The sequence below is a fragment of the Ambystoma mexicanum genome, chromosome 5p (assembly GCF_040938575.1).
Source record: "Ambystoma mexicanum isolate Mex_15411 chromosome 5p, UKY_AmexF1_1, whole genome shotgun sequence".
Taxonomy (NCBI): domain Eukaryota; kingdom Metazoa; phylum Chordata; class Amphibia; order Caudata; family Ambystomatidae; genus Ambystoma; species Ambystoma mexicanum.
The window spans coordinates 1,119,296,762-1,119,318,153 of record NC_090930.1 but is presented as its reverse complement, the minus strand read 5'-3'; the positions used below and the strand labels follow the sequence as shown (position 1 = coordinate 1,119,318,153).

Sequence of the window (21,392 nt, the reverse complement as noted above, 5' to 3'; positions counted from 1 at the left end):
CCAAAAACTGGGCTTTTCCCTCAATTTCAAGAAGTGCCAGTTGACCCTTTCTCAAAAGCTCCAATTCATTGGAGCAGTCCTGGACCCTTCTTCGGGGAAGGTTTTGCCTCCCTAATTTAGGGCTCAACATATCTTGCAGATGTTAACAAGATTTCCGAACGCCCAATATCTGCCGGCATTCGAGTTTCTAAGGTTGCTGGGCCTGATAGCATCCTGCAATTTCCTGGTGCCAGAAGCCAACCTAAGGATGAGGTTCGGACCCCAATGGCCACAATTCTCAGGCAGGATGACTGATGATCTTCAGGTTCCGAGCAAGATCGCAAATGATCTCCTGGTGTGGGCCTGTGAGGAGAATGTGATCATAGGGGAACCTTTTTAGCAACACTGCTCAGAGATCATTTTAGTCACGGATGCATCCCTCGCAGGATGGGGAGCTCGCGTGAGCAATCTCACTATCAGCTGGCTTTGGACCCCATCAGAATCAAGACTACACATAAACCTATTAGACCGGAGTGTGATCAGAGTGGTGCTTATTGCCTTTTTGCCATTCATACAGTGGAAGGATGTCGTGATAATGATGGACAACACAGTGGCCATGCATTACCTCAACAAAAGAGGAGGTGTAGGGTCACTACCACTGTGCATGGAGGCGATGCAGCTCTAGTTTTCGGCGCTACAAAACAGGATCTTTGTTGGCCGTTCACTTAGCCGGGAAGAGAATACAACAGCGGATGCTCTGAGCAAGCAGAGCACAATCTCACACGAGTGGGAATTGCCTCAGGAAGTCCTTCTACAGATCTTTGCCTTTTGGGGAACCCCTCAATTAGGTGTATTCATGTCCTGTATCAACAGGAAATGCGACCTGTTCTGCCTCAGGGAATTTCCACTCCTGCATTACCACCAGTCCGAGTCATTCCTCATGTCATTAGGAGGTTTGGGAATCCATGATCCTGATTGCCCCGGATTGGGCCAGGAGGACGTGGTTCCCGGACCTTCTAGACATGTCCATCTGCCCTCCATTTCGTCTTCCCCATAGAATGGATTTACTCTCCCAAGAAGGAGGCTGTCAGCAGCAAAAGCATTATACCGCTACCATTGGAACATGTTTTGTAGCTGCTGTAAAGCTAAAGATATTGATCCTTTCACTTGCAATACACCTACAATGCTTTCTTCTTTGCTGCACCTAGCCCATCAGGATGCAGGTGACTGCTGTCAAGGGCTACCTGGTGGTGTTATCCATTTTTAAATGCATCCCAGAACAAGGCTCTTACTTTAAGATGCTGATTGCCATACAGTTCCTCAAACGAATGACAAATACTTTCCCACCGGTCTCTTTCCTGGTTCCATTCTGGAATTTGAACTTGGTACTAACTTTTTTAATGGGAGCTCTATTTCAACCTTTCCATTCTTGTCCTCTCAGGTCATTAAGCCTGTAAACTATCTTTTTGATAGCCATCACGTCGCTCGCAGAGTGAGTGAGCTGCAGTCTTTCTGATGAAAACCACCATTTACTATATTCTCCAAGGAGAAGGTGGTTTTGAGGGTTCGTCCCTCCTTCTGAAGGTTGTGTCTGAATTCCATCTAACAGAAAATAACTTTACTGGCTATTTATCGACCTCACCCTTCTAATGATGGAGAGGTTACACAGGCTTGACTTAAAATGGGCTCTTAACATCTCATTTCTTGAATGACAAATGTCAGGCAAGATGGGCAACTATTTATTGGCTCTACCGGCCACAGGCTAGGCCATGCAGTGACCAAACAAACTTTATCGCTTTGGATCATCCTGTGCATTTTGGAGTGCTACTCCTTTGCAGGAAAAGATGTCCCAGAGAACCTAAGCGCCCGTTCCACCAGAGGATTGGCCACCGCTTCGGTTATCCAAAGAGGTGTTCCAATGCAGGACATTTGCAATGCTGCAACTTGGTCTTCACTTCGCTCTTTTTTAAAGCATTTCTGCTTGGACACTCTGTTGGGCCAGCACGCTCGATTTGGAAGAGTGGTTCTGCACAATATCAATCAATAATCAGAAAATTATATGAAAATACACTTCTTCCAGCTTAATATACAAAACTATTATGGGAGTATCTAAGATGAGGAATCCGTGGGAGGACACAATCCATTAAAAGAACACATTTCTTACCGCTGGTAATGTTCTTTCTGATGAATGTTCCTCCCACGGATTCCACATCGCCCTCCCAGCCTGCCCATCTGGCTGTGTGTGAATGTCTTAATAAACTTCTCTCTTTAAATGCCCATGAGAGTTATTTAATCTTTAAGTCGACTGTGCAGAAAGAGGGGAAACTAGGAACTGAGGCAACGGCCCAGTGCGTGCTATTTATAATGTCATCCACGTCATGTCTTGACGCGGGAATGGTAACAGTCGAGGGACATCGACTCGATACCACAAAGCGCCTTCTGCTGTCAACATTTTTTCAAGACTGCAAAGCAGGGTATCGATACCTAAGATGAGCAATCAGTGGGAGGAACATCTATTCGAAAGAACAGTACCTGGGGTAAGTCATTTGTTCTCCTTTAGATTTTATCACAACTTATTCTAAAAGGCTTCTATAGTATTGTGCCTGCCGGTTTCATGGTACAGGAGCATAATATTACTTGCATAACCACACACGATTGTGTCAATATGAGGAAGCCACAACTTACATCACAATTTAATTTTGAAGGGTTGTTTTCTGCATTGAAGGTTTCGAAAATTCTCACATCATTTTCCTTGTGTTTTCTTTCGTGCAATTACAGCTTTTCTGCAAATAAATCCATTATCCTAAATATTGTCTACAGAGTATAATGCCTATTCACATTTTCCTTTTAGGGCTCCGACATGTCTCTGATGACCAGAAGACTCACAAAAATCCTCTTCTTCGTGGTCAAAGTGGGCCGGTTCGTTCCCCTACAAAGAGCCAAAGTCCAGGCCTCACTTCACCCAAAAATCTTCCCGCTCAAACCCATTCACCAGTGTTGGAGCTTGAAGGAAAGAAATGGAGAGTGGTGAGTTTTCATAGCAAAACCCAAGCAGATGGCTTCCAAGATTGGGAAAAGTAGAATAACCTGCCAAACAAATGGTATATTATTGCAGAAGTATCTTGATAATCTAACAGTCTAGTTGCCATAATGGCACAATATGTTTTTCTGACTTTGTTGCCCACTCTCACAAAGACAAACTGGATCAACACGAGTGAGACCAGAGGTTTATAATTTAACATAGGTGTATTAGGGATATTTTTGGGGCTGGGCAAAAATAAGGGAAAGAAAACATAAAGCTTCAGTAATAGAATGGCTCCTCAGTCCGAGTCGGTCTTCATTTTGCAAATCACAATCCTGGTTCCTCTCCCTGGGGAAGTTAATCAATAGAATTGCTCAATCCTACTGTTTTGAGCGTTCCCTCTCTTTTTTCTCGTTAATGTCTTTGTAGGTTTAGATTGTCTGCTTTTCGTCCTTGAAGAGGAGAGGTCCCATTCATGGGTCTCTGGGGTCAACCTTCACAGTGGACACACTCGCCAGTAGATGCTATGGTAGGGTAGTGGTTGACAAAACCCCCAATCTTCCATCTGGCAAGCTTAAATTATCCATAAGCTTCAGAATTCTTACCACTACCTGATTTTAACGTCCTGACTATTTTCCCACAAACCCTGTCCTCACACTCCTCGTTTACAAGGCATCAGTCGCATGTGCAAGGGAACCTCTCCTGCACCCCTTTCCTATCCTCTGTACCCTCTCTCCTCCTGTACCTCATTGACATTTTCGAAATGTGGTCATACCAGTATGCCTCCTCCACCAACAATGTTCTGACTTCCGGTTTGGCTGCTTTTTCTCCTCTGCTTCCCTTTGGGTCAGCTATATCCTGTCTATCCTGACCTTGCCTCTAAATTCCTTCTCTCTCTATCCCCAAACTGCATTTTATAATTTAGGCACCAGCCCCTCCTTTAATATTTCTCCTAGCCTCCTTCTCAATGTTCTCATTCTACTTCTCCTTAGTGTTCTCTCAACTTCTGAGTTTCCTTCTTTCCTATTTGGTGTTCCTCCCAACCTCCTGTATGGTGTTCTCTTCTCCCTCATTGCTCCATCCGCCAAACTCCTTCCATGATCTTCCTCTCAACTTTCCATCTAATGCTCTTCCCTTCTTCAGCCAACTCCCTCCACCTCCTCTGATGGTTCCCAATATCTTCCCCCAAACCTCCCTTGTGTAATGCTTTCACTCCTGTTCTCTCTCCTTCCTCCATTTGTGTCTCACCGCTCATTCCACCTTCTGCCTCTTCTTTGCCTGCACTGCCTCCCCTGCCAGCAGCCTGCAGAACTTGCTTACTGACTTGAAACCCACAGCCATGCCAACCTTCATATCGCTCTTCAAGAGTCCTGGCTGTCTTTCATTCAGCCGTACTAACCATGAGCAAGTACAGCTGATTTAGATTGTGTCCTTAACAAGATTATTGCATTGAGTTCACCTAAGATTAAATTCCTGCCACAGTTCGCCACTACGCGGCCAAAAACAATGTTATGCTCCAATACCATTTTGAATGTGATGTGCTTACTATGCATGTCGCGAAGCAGTGCCACAATGCGTTCTCTCTCCCTCTCCTACACTGAGTGATTGCTCACTTTCCATACCTGAGCTCATCAGTGTGCCGCAGTCATGATCCCCAGCTCTTTGCATGTTTTACACAGGTGATGCTTACAAAATAGGGACCCATTAAGGTGTTAGAAGTTTATAAAGACATGAGCATTCCTTAAAGGGGCGTGGTATTAACGCTATGGGCTAAGTAACAGTCCTCTGTCTCAGACCTGGTGCAAAATGGGGTGGCCCCGGGAATTCCACATGTATCTCCACGGCGCACAGCATCAATCTGCTGGTTGTGGCACTCAGCTACAGGACCCCTCACCCCTATATCCCTCACACCTAAGCACAGGCAGGAAGCTTCGTCCCACCACACAGGTGAGACATTTTACAATAAACCCCAAGACCGTGGAGCGAGCGCTCCGAACTACTCTTGTACAGTTATTCAACAAAACAAGAGGTTTGATTTTTCTCTAGCTACTTGCATATATCACTGTGAGTAATGTGGTTATTGCATACAAACCAGATCGAAATAGTGGATGTTGATAAACAGCCAATGTGGCACTTCCTTTTGTTGCAGTAGAAATTTGGATTTGGGCGTTTAGCTTCCTGCAGATGTGCTTGATAAATAATACATGCATGTGGTCGACTATGGAGAGTGAATCTGACTGTTTGACTGGTATAAGACTAATCAAACTTCGTCACACTGGCCTTTGCCCTTCTTTCTCACTCACAAGACCAGCATAGCCTCACCACGGTCAAACCTCCCTGTGTCATCGCATGCTTCTGGTTCTTTATGAAGTTGGTTTCCTGGATGCTATCCCCTTCACAATGAGACATTCCTTCTGCCTTGATGTCTTTCAAAAGAAGGAACTAAAAAACACTGACTCGATCCAGAGACCTAATGCTGATGAGTGCCAAATCGAGTCCAGTGCAAAAGTCTGTTCTCCCAGAGCATTTTACTACTAACATGTCGCTACTATAGCAATGTGCGCTCAATGTCCCACTTCCCACATTTCCCACTTTTGTTTCACTATCCCTTAATAAACTGTGCTTTGTGTTCTAGTCCAGAATGTACAGCTATTTGAGATGCTAAGAACTGAATAAACACAAAAACAAAGTAATTTGATGGTCTTTGGACATCTCTTAAAGGTTCAGCCAAAATGTACTGACTTTGAACTCCAGATAGTCTTGGAGCATTTCAGTTAGATGTGTTCTTTGTCTTTATTAGGTTTTAGTATTTTTCACACAATAAACAATATGAAAATGCTTATGCCAACATGAACAAATGTACGCACATCCTCATCCAATGATATGATCTAATAGAGTCTTTCCTCCTACGGATTCCTCATCTATGATATCCCTATCCCAGCGCAGCTGTTCTCTGGAAACCTTTCCGCCACCAAGAGTGCAGCGTGGCTCCGTCCGATGCCTCTAGGCTCCCCGTGCCAGATATGACATAGGGGCCAGTATATAAAGCGGCGCCGCGCCCCGTGACCTCAGTTACACCCTTCTTCCGTAGCACTCCGAAACTGTTGGACCATAGAACCGATGGTGTACTTTGCTTCCTGCAAAGGGGCTGGTAGGGAGGGTGATGAGGAATCCGTGGGAGGAACATCCATAACTAAGAACGTTACTGAGAGGTAAGTAATTTCTTCTACTAATGGATTCTTTCCTTCCACGGATTCCTCATCTATGGTAGACTCCCAAAGCAGTATGCAAACCTGGAAGAGGGAGGAAGCAGGAACACCATCTAAACCAGAAAACCCTGGAGGACTGAACTATCAAAACGGGGCATCCTGGCCCACCAGGGAATCCATGCAGTAATGCTTAGCAAATGTGTGCAAGAACGCCCACGTTGCAGCCTGGCAAATATTCAGGACTGGGACTCTCCTCTGCAGGGCAGAGGTGGCAGGCACTCCCCTGGTAGAATGAGCTCTGAGACCTTCAGGCACATCCTTAATAGCCACATCGTAGCATCCTGAGATGCAGAGAATAACCACCTGAACAGTGTTTTCTTGGTCATAGCCCTACCAGGACGCGCGCCAGTGTAAACAACGAAAAGCTAGTCATCTTTCCTAGCCTCTCTTGTACGAGAGACGTAGAACTTAAGGGCCCGTACCGGGTCCAGTCCATGGAATTGTTCCTCTGCTTTGGAAGGGTGAGGTGGAGGAAAAAATACAGGAAGATGGATCTTCTGAGAGAGAAGTAAATCTGAGCCGACCTTTGGCAGAAAGGAGCGTCTCACTCTCAATGTCACCTTCTCTTTGGAAAAAAACAAATATGGAGGTAAAACAGACAATGCCTGGAGCTCACTTACCCATCTCGTGGAAGTGATGGAAACCAGGAAAACCACTTCCTAGGAGGAGCAATCTGATATAACAGGAATTCAGGGGTGCAAACGGAGCGCCCCTAAGAAACGTTAAAACTAAAATCAAATCCCATGCCAGAACCACAATCTGACTGGGAGGAAACTGGTTACACAAACCCTGCAAGAACTGCATAACAGTGGAGGTGGGGGGGTCAGGGTTTGTGAAAAACGAGCCCTGTTCCGTGGACCCCTTGAATACCAAAATAGCAGTGAGGTAACCCTTTAACAGTGCCAATCTGCAGGCCTGCCTGGACCACAGAAAGCAGAAAATCCAACACGGGATAGAGAACTGGTCATGGTCCCTCTCCTGGCACCAAATCGAAAATGTACCCCACCTGCAGGCCCAAATAGATTTTGTAGTGGGTCGCTGAGCGTATATATACTGGCCTTGATGTCGCATACAGAGCAGAGCCTTCGGACGGAGCAGACGCAAAGTCGTGCTGCGCCCCTGGCAGCCGGAAAGTTTCCGGTGAACAGCTGCGCCAGGATAGCGTATCGTAAATGAGGAATACGTGGGAGGAACGTCAATCAGAAAGAACATTAGCGAGAGGCAAGTAATTTTGTTCTTCCAGATCCAGGAATCGCTATAGTGATGCCTTTCATTTGTCTGCATATTGATGCATACATTTTTTGTAACGCGCTTATTACCAGAGACCAAGCGCAGGACCGGAAATCAAACCTGTTGCTTTACATTGCCTTGCTTCCAAGACGAGCGCGTTGCCCCTGAGTTATATTCCCAGCATTGGTCCATTTCTAAGGAAAATCCAGGCAATAATGGACAACCATGCACTGTTACATGATACAATTTGACTGTGACCAAGATGGGAACATTGATTTAGTCAGGAGTTCAGTGCACAGTTATTTTTTTGTAAGTGTGATTTTATACTATATATCAAAGTATGTAAGAGGAAATCCCATGAGACACAGAGAATGGCCTACTGTGCATCCATTGTAGAGTGCACAAACTGCTCCTGTTTGACACTGAGAACGCCTTCTGAGTCAATGCATATTGCCCTATATGGCGGTTGGACCGTAGCAGAGTCTATCTGGCTTTCTCATACGTGAATTTGACTTTAAGCATAATTAGGCCACTTTTTGCACTTTATTCTACTGTCTTCCTAATTATTCTCTGTCTTAGAACAGAGAGTTGCAGAATATTGGACTCGGTTAGAGAAAAGTGATTGGTTCATATTGAACCTTCTTCATAATAAGTACATGTTAGGCTATTAGCGATATAACCATTAATTTGAGTGATGATTTTAGTATTCTTACGAAGATTTGACTACTTGAGATTGTAGTGAATAATGTCTGAACACATGAAATGGAAATAAGGAATGAATATGATATGGTAAATGATGATGTTAAAGTATATGTATTTAACATTTCTGGTTATTTTATGTAAAAATAATTGTACAGTTGTAATAGTTCCTTGAACTGTAGATAACTATAACAATTTTAAAAAACGCCAACTAATTGTCTTATGTCCCAGCCAGTCATGGCACCCAGGAAATTATACTGACTGCTCAGTGTACTGGAATGGATACAATGGAATACAAATCTGACAGGTTTCAATACATTCATTTGTTCTTGAAGGGAAATGGTTGAAGGAATACCTGGACTGGAATCAACACACAATGGAAGATTGTAAGACAATAGTGTCGTAAAGGAGGGATAGATGGGTCAAATGAAGTAAAGTGCATGTGTTAAGCGAGCCTATAATGTCCTCCGTTCAATGCCCAGTCCCTGTTCAAATCCATTACTTTCTGAGGAGTCGGCACCCAGAAAGAGTTCTTGAAAACGTGTGCTTGGGGAAATTTTAAGAGCCCAGCACCTTTCTTTACTTAACAGACTATTTAATGTTGAGTAATCTTTCTAGATTCTGTAGTCATGATAAACTCCTAATGGAGCAACACCTTGTTAGTTACCCCTCTGGCCCTAGGGCTCTCTTGCTCTCCTTACTGAGGCAAGTCCTTGTAGTTCCTCTTCTTGCCATATTGTTCCTCTGGGTCGAATTTTCTTCCCACCCTGGATATTTGTCATGCTTCTGTAATTGTAAACCCCACAGCTGTGAGTATTGCTCTTGTGTTAAACCCACCACATGCTCAGCATAGGTTCTTTATGCTTTACAAGCTTCTTTCGTTGGCTCTGGTGACTTTGCAGCTTCCGCAAAACTGGGTGTTGACTGGAAGGTTTTGAAACAACGCTGGAAAATGCTCAAAAACCATATGTTTTTTAGCATGCAATGACATTAAAGGAGGAGGCTACTCTCTTGCTCCTTTGGAAGGCCTGCTTCATACCTGCCTTTGCATCAAGGCATTCAGCAGAGTACTGTGGGCTCACGTGGCTTAGCCACCTTTTGGCTCTTTAGCTTTTCTGCAATGTGACTAACCTGGCATGGCCACCACTGCAAAATATCATCTGCAAAGAGTTATTTTATATTCAGTGTGGCCAAATTCAATACCCTAGATCTTTGGATTAACCCTTATTCTTCTGGCCATGGCTGGTTGATCGGGATGAATTAGTTGAGGGAGTAATGTCTCTAATCTTGGTGCTACGTTTGGGTATCACTTTGATCATGGCCTGGCTCATGGATTCCCTGATCCTGCCTGGTGTTACTGAGTTAAACTGCTTAGTCCTTAACAGTTCCTTGGCAAACTCCAGATAGAAATGACCTGTTAGGCTCTCGGGGCCGGGACTTTATTAACTTTGATTGTAAGGCTACTAACACTTCGATTGTTATACAGCATTCTGATTGGGTTTTTTGCTAATTCGTAATTTGGTTTAGCAAAGCTTGTTGCACGTATTGGCGAGACTGGAATTCGTCATAGTCATCAGATGTGCCCAATTTCTCATAGAATGATTGTAATGTATCCAATAGACCTTTATTGGCTATATGTGCCCCTCCTCGTTTAACAGGGAATCCACTATCCATTGCATCTGTTTTGTTCTTAGTGTGTGAGCTAAGAGCCTGTCCGATATTATTGGCTTTTTCATAGAAAGTATGTTTTAAATGTGATAGCCCTTGTTACGCTGTGCTAGTTGCTAGGTTTTGAGCTGGCCTATTATACTTGTATGTTTTCTCAGCACTCTCAAAGATCCTGATTGCTTATACTTTGTGTCTAACTGTCAAGAACTGAGGTCCACTTGGTTTAAAGTACCTCCGTCCCCAAGTACCAGTCAGTGAGGAATCAAATGGCTCACTAACCGATTATTGGGGCCATAGGTGGCAGGAACAGCAAACTCCGAATCCCAGGTGACTGCCAAGGAAGACAAGCACGTTAAAGATAAGCAAATGGCTTTACTCCCTCACTAATCAGACAAATAGAAAATGTTGGGGAACCTACCAGTAGAGAAACCGAAGAAAGAATGGTAGTCAGTTGGTACCCCCCCTATTACGAGGTGTTGTGGTGTAGTTACAATTGCATCAACATTGTGGTCTCCAAACCAAGACAACAATAGGGGTGCCACCGTAGTCTAGATGAGGCCAGGTGAGGCAAGAAGTCCAAGACAGTCCAGAAGCAAGGCAAAGCAATCCAGGAGCAGATAAAAAAAAGGTTAATCACCAGAGCTTCAGAGTCCAAACTCCAAAGCAAAACGTAAAGAGAGGAAATCCAGGAGTCCGTTAGCAGAATCACAGCAGTTCTATTTATCCGTCCGGTACAGAGCGCCAAATCCAAGGGAATCGGCAATAAGCAAGCCAGAAAAACAAAGCCAGGTCCAGAATCCAGGTAACAGACAAAAAGCAGGATAACACGTCAAACGCTGCAAAAAACAACTGAGAAGTGACCTGCTGTGTAAAGGAAGCCTCTTTATCGTGCCGGCTTAGAGTCACGTGAGCACGTGGCAAGCGTGAGAGGAAGATCACGTGAGCATGATGAAGGGGCCTGCTTCCTTGCTGTATCACATGAGCGTGGTCTAAATGCGCGATGGAGATCACGTGATCAGGAAGGGATCTGCCCTAGAACACGTGATTGCGCTCTACATGCAAATCGGGAAGCAAGATTAGCAGATGCTATGGAGGGCGGGTGTTGGCGTGTATACAAGCGGCATGGCAGCAGCCAGTGCCCAGAAGGCCAACGTTGCCAGTGCTTGTATGCAGACATATGGGCCACCGCCTGCCGAGGTACGGTGGGATTCACAATGGGCATAGGTCTCGGAGGGCGCCACCAAGAGGAACGTGCCTTATTGCTTGGATGGCGTGCAGACAGTCTGGGTGAGTGCTGGGGTGAATGCATGTCTCTAACTGAAGTTCAGTTACCAGCTTCTCATTTTCTACCTTTTTTATTTATCTTGGCGAATTGTGAGCCTAAGGTGAGAAATGTACTTCGTAAAACTGCTTTAAACATGTCCAAAGTATTATTAGAGTATGAGTTGGAGGGTGGGTTATTATCAGAGAATTCTTCAATTTGTTTTGTTATCTCCAACTTGACTAAGGGGTCTCTCTGTATGTATCTAGGGAGTGGTGGCCATGTGTGTAGGATGCAGGTCTGATTGTTGACGGTTACCTGCAGGGTAATTGGACTATGATCTGAAATCTTGATATCGCCTATCGTGGCCTCCCCTATTGCATCTCTTAATGTGCTTGATGCAAAGATTGGAATATACTCTGTGAGTGTGCGAGAGAAAGGGGAAATCCCTCTGTCGTGTGATTAATCCGCCAGGCATCAATAAGGCCCAAGTTAGATAATTCTCGCTTCATTTCGTCAGAGGCCTGGACTTCCTGGGTGTATGCGCCCTTTGGGTGATAAAGAATTGTATCTATTAGCATACTTAAATCTCCTCCCAGAATAATGTCACCTCAAACAAAGTGCGAGATAATAGGTACAAGTTCCAGAAATCAGTCTGTTGTGCTGGGGCAAATACTGAGATTAGAGTGAAGGGTTTGGTTCCAATAGTACTTCATATTGCTATGTATCTACCCTCTGGGTCAATCAATGTATTTTATACCTCCAGGCCTATGTGTCTTCTGCATGGTATCGCCATTCCTGCTGTCTTGGTCTGGGCTGTGGTTACGAATTGCATGGCGTATTCTCTATTTCTCAGTCTAAATTAGTATTTGGCCTATAGTGTGTTTCTTGGATTAATGCTACATCGGTATCAAGATCATTAAGTAGATGAAACCTCATATATTCAAAGAAACAATGTACACCATTTTTGGAAAGTGATATACAACCTTGTTTCCTGGGTTCCAACCTTGTTTCCTGGCTTCCTCTCTCCCTGAACTCATTTGCCTTAACTGACCTTACCCGCCCCTCTTCCCTAGAACATCCCCCATAACAATAATACAAATCCTAATAACTGGAATCCAGACATGTCCGACTCGGGCAGAGTACTCGTGCCGGACCGTCTGAACTAAGGCCATTCCCTCAGCAACCCTGTATTTTCAATAAAACCAACAGTTCCCCACCCAGGGGAATCATACTCTATGGGCCTTAAGCGATCGAGGAATCATTCCTCAACACTACTTGTTAAGTTACTGATCCCGGTTCACTTTTCATTCTAGTTTTAAAAACATGTCTCTTCAGCCGTGTCAGTGAGATTATAACGTCTGTCTTTCGTATATGTCTGGTACAAGTACGAATTATTTCCATCAGTCCATTTGCAATAGGCAAAATCGATGTTTGAGGTACTTCTTCTGTGAAGCTATTGGAGTGCAGCACATCCTCAGAGCCATTATACTATTTTTAGTAGACTCTGCTGAGGAGCACCCATGATCAACTTTTGGAGGTCACTGTGGCCCTGCAGTGGATTTTCGGGTGTATTGGTTTCTTCCCCTGCTGGGCTGATTGCTGTTGTGAGACCTCACATTTCAGAAGCTTGCAGCCTTGCTGTATGCTATTAACCACATGTTTTAATAATCGTAGAAATCAGGGTGAGAGGTCACATATTATATATCCGTTTCATGGAAACTTACCATGTGTGTTGAAGAAAGGATTAGATAACAAAGAAGTGTTTCAACCTTGTGTTTAATTTGCGTCTTTTCTTAAAAACAAATGTGGGGATAGAGTACCCAGAGACATTAAAAATTGATTTTACAAAGCATACAATACAGGTGAGTACAAACCAGTCAAATGGACTGGATTTGGATGAACAAATGTTTTGCTTACATTCAACGACATACTGTGTTTTACAAATACATAGTGAACATAGAAAAACTTTCAATGAACATAACAAAAATATGGCAGTGTGTGGTATCAACACTGGAGCGGTAATGGAATCGTCAACACTGTGGTGTTTCGGCCTAAAGTCAAGCTGTTCAATGAAGCTTGTGTGTGCAGGCCTACATCAGGACGTGTGGAAAGATGGTGGATCCAAATCCTGGGTCCTCTATCTACAAGTATTAATGGTAAAAATGTTGAAGAAAAGTGATATGACCTCAAGGAAGTTAAGTACATGATTTGGATAGCTCTTAGAGATGCTCAAGATTGAAAAGGGGGGGGCGCTATATTAGAAAAACAGGGTGTGAGTCTTACCTTAGACTATAACCTGCTATGGCAAGTACGTTGATCCACTCTGGCGTAGGTGGGATCTGGCGTGTGGGTAGCCAAGAAAAGAATAAATGGTCGTAGCAGGGAGATTACTACCTAAAACGACACAAGAAACCATATAATGGTTTAAAAATGTTGAAAAAATAGCCTAAATAAGCCATAGTTTGGGTGACTGGTATGGAACATGGGTGGGTCCTTACCTCCTGGTTGATCTTGTTCTTGTGAGTCTTGGCCGGGTATCTTGTTCCCGAAATGGTGGAAGAAAACAGCTGTACACTGTATCAGCCGATTGCTCACGAGATATGTGGAGCGAGAAGTGTAATACAGCGGGTCACAAGATATTTATAGCTGACCATTAAGCAAGCTTGTGGCAGTGCACCCCCGAGGGGTACACAATGGTAGATATTATTGGTGAAGTATGGTTTATGTAGAAGTGCAACACCCATGGTGCGGTCATCGTAGTGCAAGGTCCAATGGTGTGGAAGGGGGCGTGCTGTGTACGGAAAAAGGGGAACTGTTGTCAAGGACGCCGCTGCGTAAGGGTCAGCGTGCAGCCTTCTCTGTGTCAGTGTGGTTACACCTCCTGGGACGCGTCAGCGTACCACTGTACAATGGTATTAGTCCAAGTGTCAGAGGGCGTGCTGGGTACGGCCCAAAATGGGAGTAACGGTGTGTCAGGCCAACTCCGGGTCACGCCTGCTCATACTTTTGTGAGCCGCGGCGTGCAAACATTAACGGACGGATTATAATGGCGCGTCCGCTCTAGTGAAAGCCCGATAACGTGTGTTTGATGAATCCTACTGTACGTAGCGGGGGATGCACTGCAGTGGTTTGATGTTGTCATAAATTGTGAATTGCAGAGCCTGTGTGCCACATTGATGTTGTGATTGGGCACGCCACTTAAGTATCAAAAAGAAACATGAGGACAGTGTATAAGTCATAGTTAATAATTGTTGGTATTAATGAAAACACATGCTAAGATTATACATATTATCTAAATGCGGGGACTAGTGGAAGAAATGCTTCCACTCTACCGTTGTATTAAGACCATTTCTGGCGGTGTTAAGTCTGTGCACCCATTGTTGCTCTAACCTCGTTATGGCCTTATCAATGTCTCCCCCCTCTTTTTTTTGTACAGTAGGATTCACCAAGCACATGTTATTGGGCTTTCACTAGAGCAGATGCAGCCATTATAATCCGTCCGTTAAAGTTTGCATGTCACGGCTCATTATGAGAGCTTAGATGGAAAAGGTGGTCTTCCCAAAATGTACTATAAATGACAATATCGTCAATATAAGCTCCACAGAAATCAGAGATGGGCTGTAATATTTGGTCCATAAGCTGTTGGGAAGTGGCTGGAGCCCTGTGTAATCCAAAAAGGAGAACTTTGAACTGAAACAGTCCTAGGGGTGGCGTGAAAGCTGTTGTTTCCTTATCAGGTCCATACACTGTGACCTGCTAGTACCCTTTTAAGTCAAGTCTAGGGTTGATAGAAAGGTGGCATTTCCGACTTTATCAATTAGGTCATTGATGCGTGGGATGGGATAAGCATCAAAGTCGGAAATGGCATTAACTTGGTAGGAATCTATGCAAAACATTGAGGAATTATCAAGTTTAGTGACCAATACAATATGGGAGGAAAATGGGCTTGAAAAGGGTTCGATCATGTTTGCTCTTAACATTTTATTCACTTCCTCAAACACTATCTGCTTGCGGGCTTACGGGAGTCTATATGGTTTTAGATGAATCACCTTTCCTTTAGGTGTTCTAATGTAGTGATCAGTGCCTTTCACTCTTCCTGGTTTCTCTGAGAATACATCGGGTCGGGGAATGAGATAATTAAATCTTTTAAATCTTCTTGTTGACTGAATAGCTCTTGAGGAATTCATTCAAGGTTATCTACCTCTTTTGGCACCAAACAGGATAGTATCGTAGCATTGGTGGCAGACTGGTTTTCCTCCTGTTTCCTTTCAGGTTGTGCTACCTTATAAGTACAGGTTCCTGTTCATTCTAGTATTTCATATGGCCCATGCCGTTTGGAGACAAGCTTGTTTTCCGAGGTAGGCAAGAGGACCAATGCTTTTTGTCCTACGGAAAACGATCTTAAGCTCACCTTTTTGTCATAGGAAGATTTTTGCTGGATTTGGGCCTTTTCCATACGAGTATAAACTAGACTACGAACAAGTCTCATATGCCCTCGCAGTCTGGTAGCCATCTGCGAAAGGGGAATGGGTGCCACCCCTCGTTCTTCCCAGGTCTTCTGGAGCATGTCCAGGACATCTCTAGGTTCTCTAGCATAGAGTAGCTCAAAAGGAGAGAATCCAGTAGATGTGTAGGGTTTTTCTCGCTGCAAAGAGTGCACAGGGCATTATACTGCACCAGTCCTTCCCATCCTTATCTACCATCTTTCCTAGGATCATTTTAAGCGTTTGATTAAATTTCTCTACCAAACCATCTGTTTGGGGATGGTACACTAAATTTAGTAAGGTGGTAAAATTGAGTACTTCCTTGACTTCCCCCATGAGCTTGATCTGGTTTTCCTTAGGAAAGCCAACCCAGGAAAAATATGGTAGGAGGTGCTTTAGCATTTGGTGAGTGGTGTTCCGCATAGGGAATGTCTCTGGGTATCTGGCCACGTAGTCAACAATTATGAGGACATATTTGTTGCCCTGTCTAGATGCTTCTACGGGTCAAATGATGTCCATCCCAATTCTTTAAAAAGGGACTTCTACGATTGGCAAAGTATTCAAAGGGCCAGGCGATTGGATGTGAGTACTGGTTTGCTGACATATTATTTCACACGTCTGAATAAAGGTTTTTATATCAGCATGGGTATCTGGCCAGTAAAACTTCACGCTGATGTGTGCCTGGGTTTTGAATGGTCCGAAGTATCCCCCGATCAGATTGGGATGTACAGTCTCGAGCACGATCTTTCGGTGAGTTTTGGGTATTACCAACTGGGTTTTACTCAAGCCTTCTGTAGATGTTTCTTTTCTATATAGCAATCCTTGCTTTAAGAAGAGGAAAGGGCTTCCCTTCTCTACATCCTATCTTTGGGAATGGTTTGTAAAAAAGGCCTCAGCGAGGGCTGGGTCATTTCAATAGGCAAAGGCTAGGTTGAGATACAGGGTAGGCTCTTTGGCCTTTTTCTCTTCAGTGCTCAATGGTTCATCAGCCCCCCAAAGCCTAAGGTACTTCTCTCTGTTTTTTCTGGTTCACTTTCTCTAAAATGGGGAAATAAAGCTTTTTCAAGAATCCCTTGGGCAATTTTGTCTCCACAATGTATTTCAAATGGGATCTCGCCATGGTTCTTTAAGAGAACCTTTGTCTCCCCAGAAGTCTGGATCTGCTACAATGTCTATACCGAACTTCCAGGGCAGATTTTGGGGCCAATCTTTATTTAATTTTTTTTAACTTTCTTTATTGACATTTCATATAACAACAACTCCAACCCAACACCCACCCCAACTCAAACCCACCCACCCCCCACCTACATGGCACGTGAGTAAACCCTTCCCCATAAGTTGAACCCAAACACAGGACCAACAAACCACGTAATGCGATAATGAAAAGCATTCTCCATACAGCGACCAGTCCTGAAAATCCAAAATTGGTCAAGTAGTGCACACTCCCATGCAACATGGAGAAATCCCACAGGTTCATACCAACACCTAATGCCGGCTGCAGATTTACTGATGCAACTGAGCCGGGGAATAGTAATATTGATGTAGAAATTTAAAATGAATGAGCTTAAAGTTGGTGTTAATTGCCCCCTTTCTAGTACCCTCGCAACAGTACGTCTACACATCCGCCGGTATCTCCCTGCCCAACAGCTTTCCCCACTCCTCCCGTGATGACTTTGCAGTCGACAATTTACCCTCCAGAGCTATTGCATACAGCTTGGAGAGCATCTTCCGATCCAGGTCCCCCTTTATCACCCGATCTAACAGCCATGCCACCAGGGGCTGCTCAGGGAAGGACAGGAAGAGCCGCTGCAGCGACACTCGCAACCTGAAGTATAAAAATGCGTCCAACGCCGATAGGGCCCTCCTGTCTCTCAGCTGATCAATGGTGATAAACGTATCATCCGGGAACAAATCTGCAAATTTGGTAATCCCCACCCGCTTCGTCATGGCAATGTAACCCGCCTCACTGGTCACAGGTAACCCGGAATAAATATGATCGGGAGTTCAGGCAAAAAAAGTATACTACCCCTAGGTTTATTTTCCAGAAGGGACCAAGCCCTACACGTCAACCCAACAAAGGTCCGGGCCTCCTCGGGGCAAACCCGAGCCATCAGAATAACCAACCTCAGCAACGCCGGGGATGCTATTGACCGCTCTATCTCAACATGCCTGTGTTCAGCCGCCATCCCATACCAGTACCTTTGATAACTAGCTTGGGCCACATGGTAGTATAATTCAAAATCAGGCAGGGCCAGACCTCCCCCCGGACAGGTGCAGTGAGCCTGTTCCACGAAACCTGCACCTGCTTCCCAGCCCAGAGAAACTGAATCACTGCTGACTTGAGATCCTGAAAGTATTTTCTAGGTATCCGAAGGGGAACATTAAGAAACAAATACAAGAACTGGGGGAGAATGGACATCTTAACTACCGAGACCCTGCCATACAAATTAAGCGGAAGCGTAGTCCACCTTTGCATTGCTTCCTTGGCTAACTGGAGCACCATCCCATAGTTACTGCGGAACACCTCTCCCATATCCCTGGCTAAAGTAATTCCCAAGTACCGGGTACTAAGCATATCCCACTGAAACCCCCATGTATCCTGAAAGCGAACCTGGCTGTCAGTCAAGGGAAATATCACTGACTTACCCAAATTGTTGAATATCTAACATAACCGGGGCCAGATTGACCTCAGGGTGGCGCAGGAACAGGACCATATCGTCCACATACAGCGAAATCACCACTTTGTGGGTGCATAACTGAATCCCCTGATGAATATGTAGCTCCCGCACTCGCTCAGCCCAGGGCTCTATCACCAGAGCAAACAATAAGGGGGACAGAGGACACCCCTGGCACGTCCCCCTCTCAAGCGGGATTAATGCGGTCGTCTGCCCATTGACCCTCACCCTAGCAACCGGCTTATCATACAGAAGTGACACTAAGGACAGGAACCCCCCTCCCCCAGGCCCAATCTATGCAGGACCGTAAATAAAAACGGCCATTCAATAGAATCAAAAGCCTTAGCGGCATCTAACAAAACCGCAACAACCGGATCCGTGCTCGTTAAGGCGGCTAGTAGCCCAAACATTCACCTCAGGCCGAACGACGTCGACCGCCCAGGAATAAAGCCTGCCTTATCAGCCCTAACCAGCGTTGGCATCAACGGCACTAGGCGCGACGCCAAGATTTTGGCCAAAATGTTATTGTCTGAGTTGATCAGTGATATCGGGCGGTACGAGGAACAATCTCGCTCAGGCTTCCCTGGTTTCAACAACACCACCACCAAAGCCTCCCTAAGAGACTCCAGCAGCCGACACTCAGTCACCGCCTCCTGGTATACCCGCAGCATATAAGGCGCCAATTTGTCAACAAAGCACTTGTAAAATTCAGCCGTGAAGCCATCCGGACCCGGGGATTTCCCATTAGGTAAAGACTTTATGGCCTCTACCTCCTCTAATGTCACCGGCCTGTTTAACCACTCCCTCTGTTCCTCCGAGCACCAAAACAAACCCACCTGGTCGAGATAAGCCTCGATATCCGCTTGTGCAGCGTGGGATTGGGTAGCATGCAGGCGAGTATAAAATGTATGAAACTCACGGAGTATCGCCTCATCCTCAAAATGGTCCGTCCCCCCCTCGTCTGTAATTACTGCCACCCAAAGCATTCCAACGCGTTACTCTGGCTAGTGATCGGCCCAGAGCCTGACCCTCACCATACTTCTGAGGGGCCGATCTATCCCACATGTATTTAATCTCCCGCTGAGCCAACGCGTGGAATTCCTGAAGGCTCTTCATTATTTAGCGTTGCTGAGTTTTGGAAGGGACTGGAGCCGCCACCTGCAAGGCGCGTATCTCCGCTTCTTTCTCCATTAAATCTTTGCGTTTTCTCTTGAATATGCCCGCCTCCTTAGCTATGCACTCCCCCCGCATTACACACTTAAAACCTTCCCATAGGGTGCCCGCCGAGGATACCGACCCCTCGTTCAGCTCAAAATAACTATCAATGGTTTTCCCTAACTCCTCCCTAAAGACTATGTCCGTGAGCTCATCACTCTTGAATCTCCACGGGGCCCTCCCCCCGGACCGCGCTCTCAACCGGATAGCTAATAAAACCGGGCTATGATCAGAAAGTACAGGCCAAAATCTCCACCTCGGTTGTCTGCCCCATAAGGTCCTTGGGCACCAAGAAGTAATCCATGCTGCTGAGTTGTGCGGCGCCGAATAATGCGTATATTGATTAACCATAGACTTCCGCACCCTCCAGATGTCCGCTAGCTGCCACACCGCCAGCATGCCCCGGAGTTTAACAGAGCTCTTACTACACAAACGTGGATGAGGGCCTGTCCGATCTCGAGCAGGGGCTAGCACTGTATTAAAATCCCCTGCCACCAAGATCTCCCCTGTAGCCATGTCCGCCAACTGCCTCTCCACCCACTCCAACTGCTCAGCCATGTCCCGGTTAGGGCCGTAGTAACAAATTAACGTATATAGCCTCCCTTGGATAACTCCCTGTACTATGAGCGCTCTCCCCTCCTGGTCCTTTAGTAACCTAGTCATGCGAAATCCCACTGAGCTATGCACTAAAATACCCACGCCCCTGGAAAAGGAAGAATACGTAGAAAAATACCTATGGCACCCCCAGCATTTGCCAAACCTAGATTCCGAGTCCACCGTCCGATGGGTTTCCTGGAGAAAGGTACCCCTATTTGGTGACGCTGCAAATATTGCAACACCTTTCGGCACTTCGGTGGACTATTAAGGCCCCTTACATTCCAGGTCAGAAGTCTGTATCGTCATAAAGTGTCCCAAAGCCTACTGCCCGTGTGCCAACCAACCCCTGGAAGAGTCATATTGCCTGTGCCATTACTCTCCAACCCCTACCAACAACTCTCCAACTTGTCGGTGCACCACCGCCCCTCTCCCCACCCACCCCCCTGAGTGCGCACCCCCGCCTGCAACCCCAACTCTCTGGCCTCCTAAACACCCTCAACATATACTCAACCAGCTTGCGCACTGGGGGTAGCTGCAAGCCTGACCCTCCAGCACCCTTCCCTGAGTATTCTGATAACTGCTCCAAGGATCAACCCCAAACAGCCCACAGGACCCTGCCCGGATCTTAGGCCCCACGCTCCTCCCCACATCAGGTGTTTGCACCCAGCTGCCTGGGTGACGCTGGTAACATATCCAAAAAGGATGCAGCCTCCTCAGGGGTCTGGAAGAAGAGTGATTTGCCTCTATGCTCCACCCGGAGTTTGGCCGGGTACAGCATCGCATACTTCAAATTTCTGTCCCTCATCTGCCTTTTCACATCCAGCAACATCTTCCTGACTGCTTGCACCTTGTCTGAGAAGTCCGGGAAGAACTTAATAGTGTCCCCCTTATAGGTGACATTCCCCTTCTCCCTTGCCATCCGGAGCACAGTGTCCCGGTCCCTGTAATTCAGCAGACGGGCTATCAACGGTCTCAGCGAAGCTCCAGGAACTGGCCTCCTTCCACCGGGAATTCGATGTGCCCTCTCCACCACACACAAGGGGGAAAACCCCCTCTTGGCCCAGTGCCTCCTTCAGGATTCCTTCCACCAGTCCATATCTCTCTGATCCGCCGATTCGGCCAGGCCTACAATTCTGATGTTATTTCTTCTTGACCTCGATTTGAGGTCCTCCTGCTTCTCCTTGAGCTCCTTCAAGGCCATCCGCATTCCAGCCATTTCACCCGACACTGAGGCCGCCACATCCTCCACCCCGGATATCCGACCCTCCGCCTCATCCAAACATTCCCCAT

The 21,392-nt window shown here is 45.8% G+C and overlaps 1 protein-coding gene across 2 annotated transcripts in view; it reads left to right on the top strand.

The window, feature by feature from the left end:
• Nucleotides 1-21,392, top strand: part of CAP2 (cyclase associated actin cytoskeleton regulatory protein 2) — a 1,372,251-nt gene that overhangs the window by 1,024,040 nt on the left and 326,819 nt on the right. For both annotated transcript variants that reach the window (XM_069613602.1, XM_069613603.1), the window contains one exon: nt 2,831-3,006. In XM_069613602.1, the coding sequence (XP_069469703.1) occupies nt 2,831-3,006 (176 nt within the window). The remainder of the gene's footprint in view (nt 1-2,830; nt 3,007-21,392) is intronic.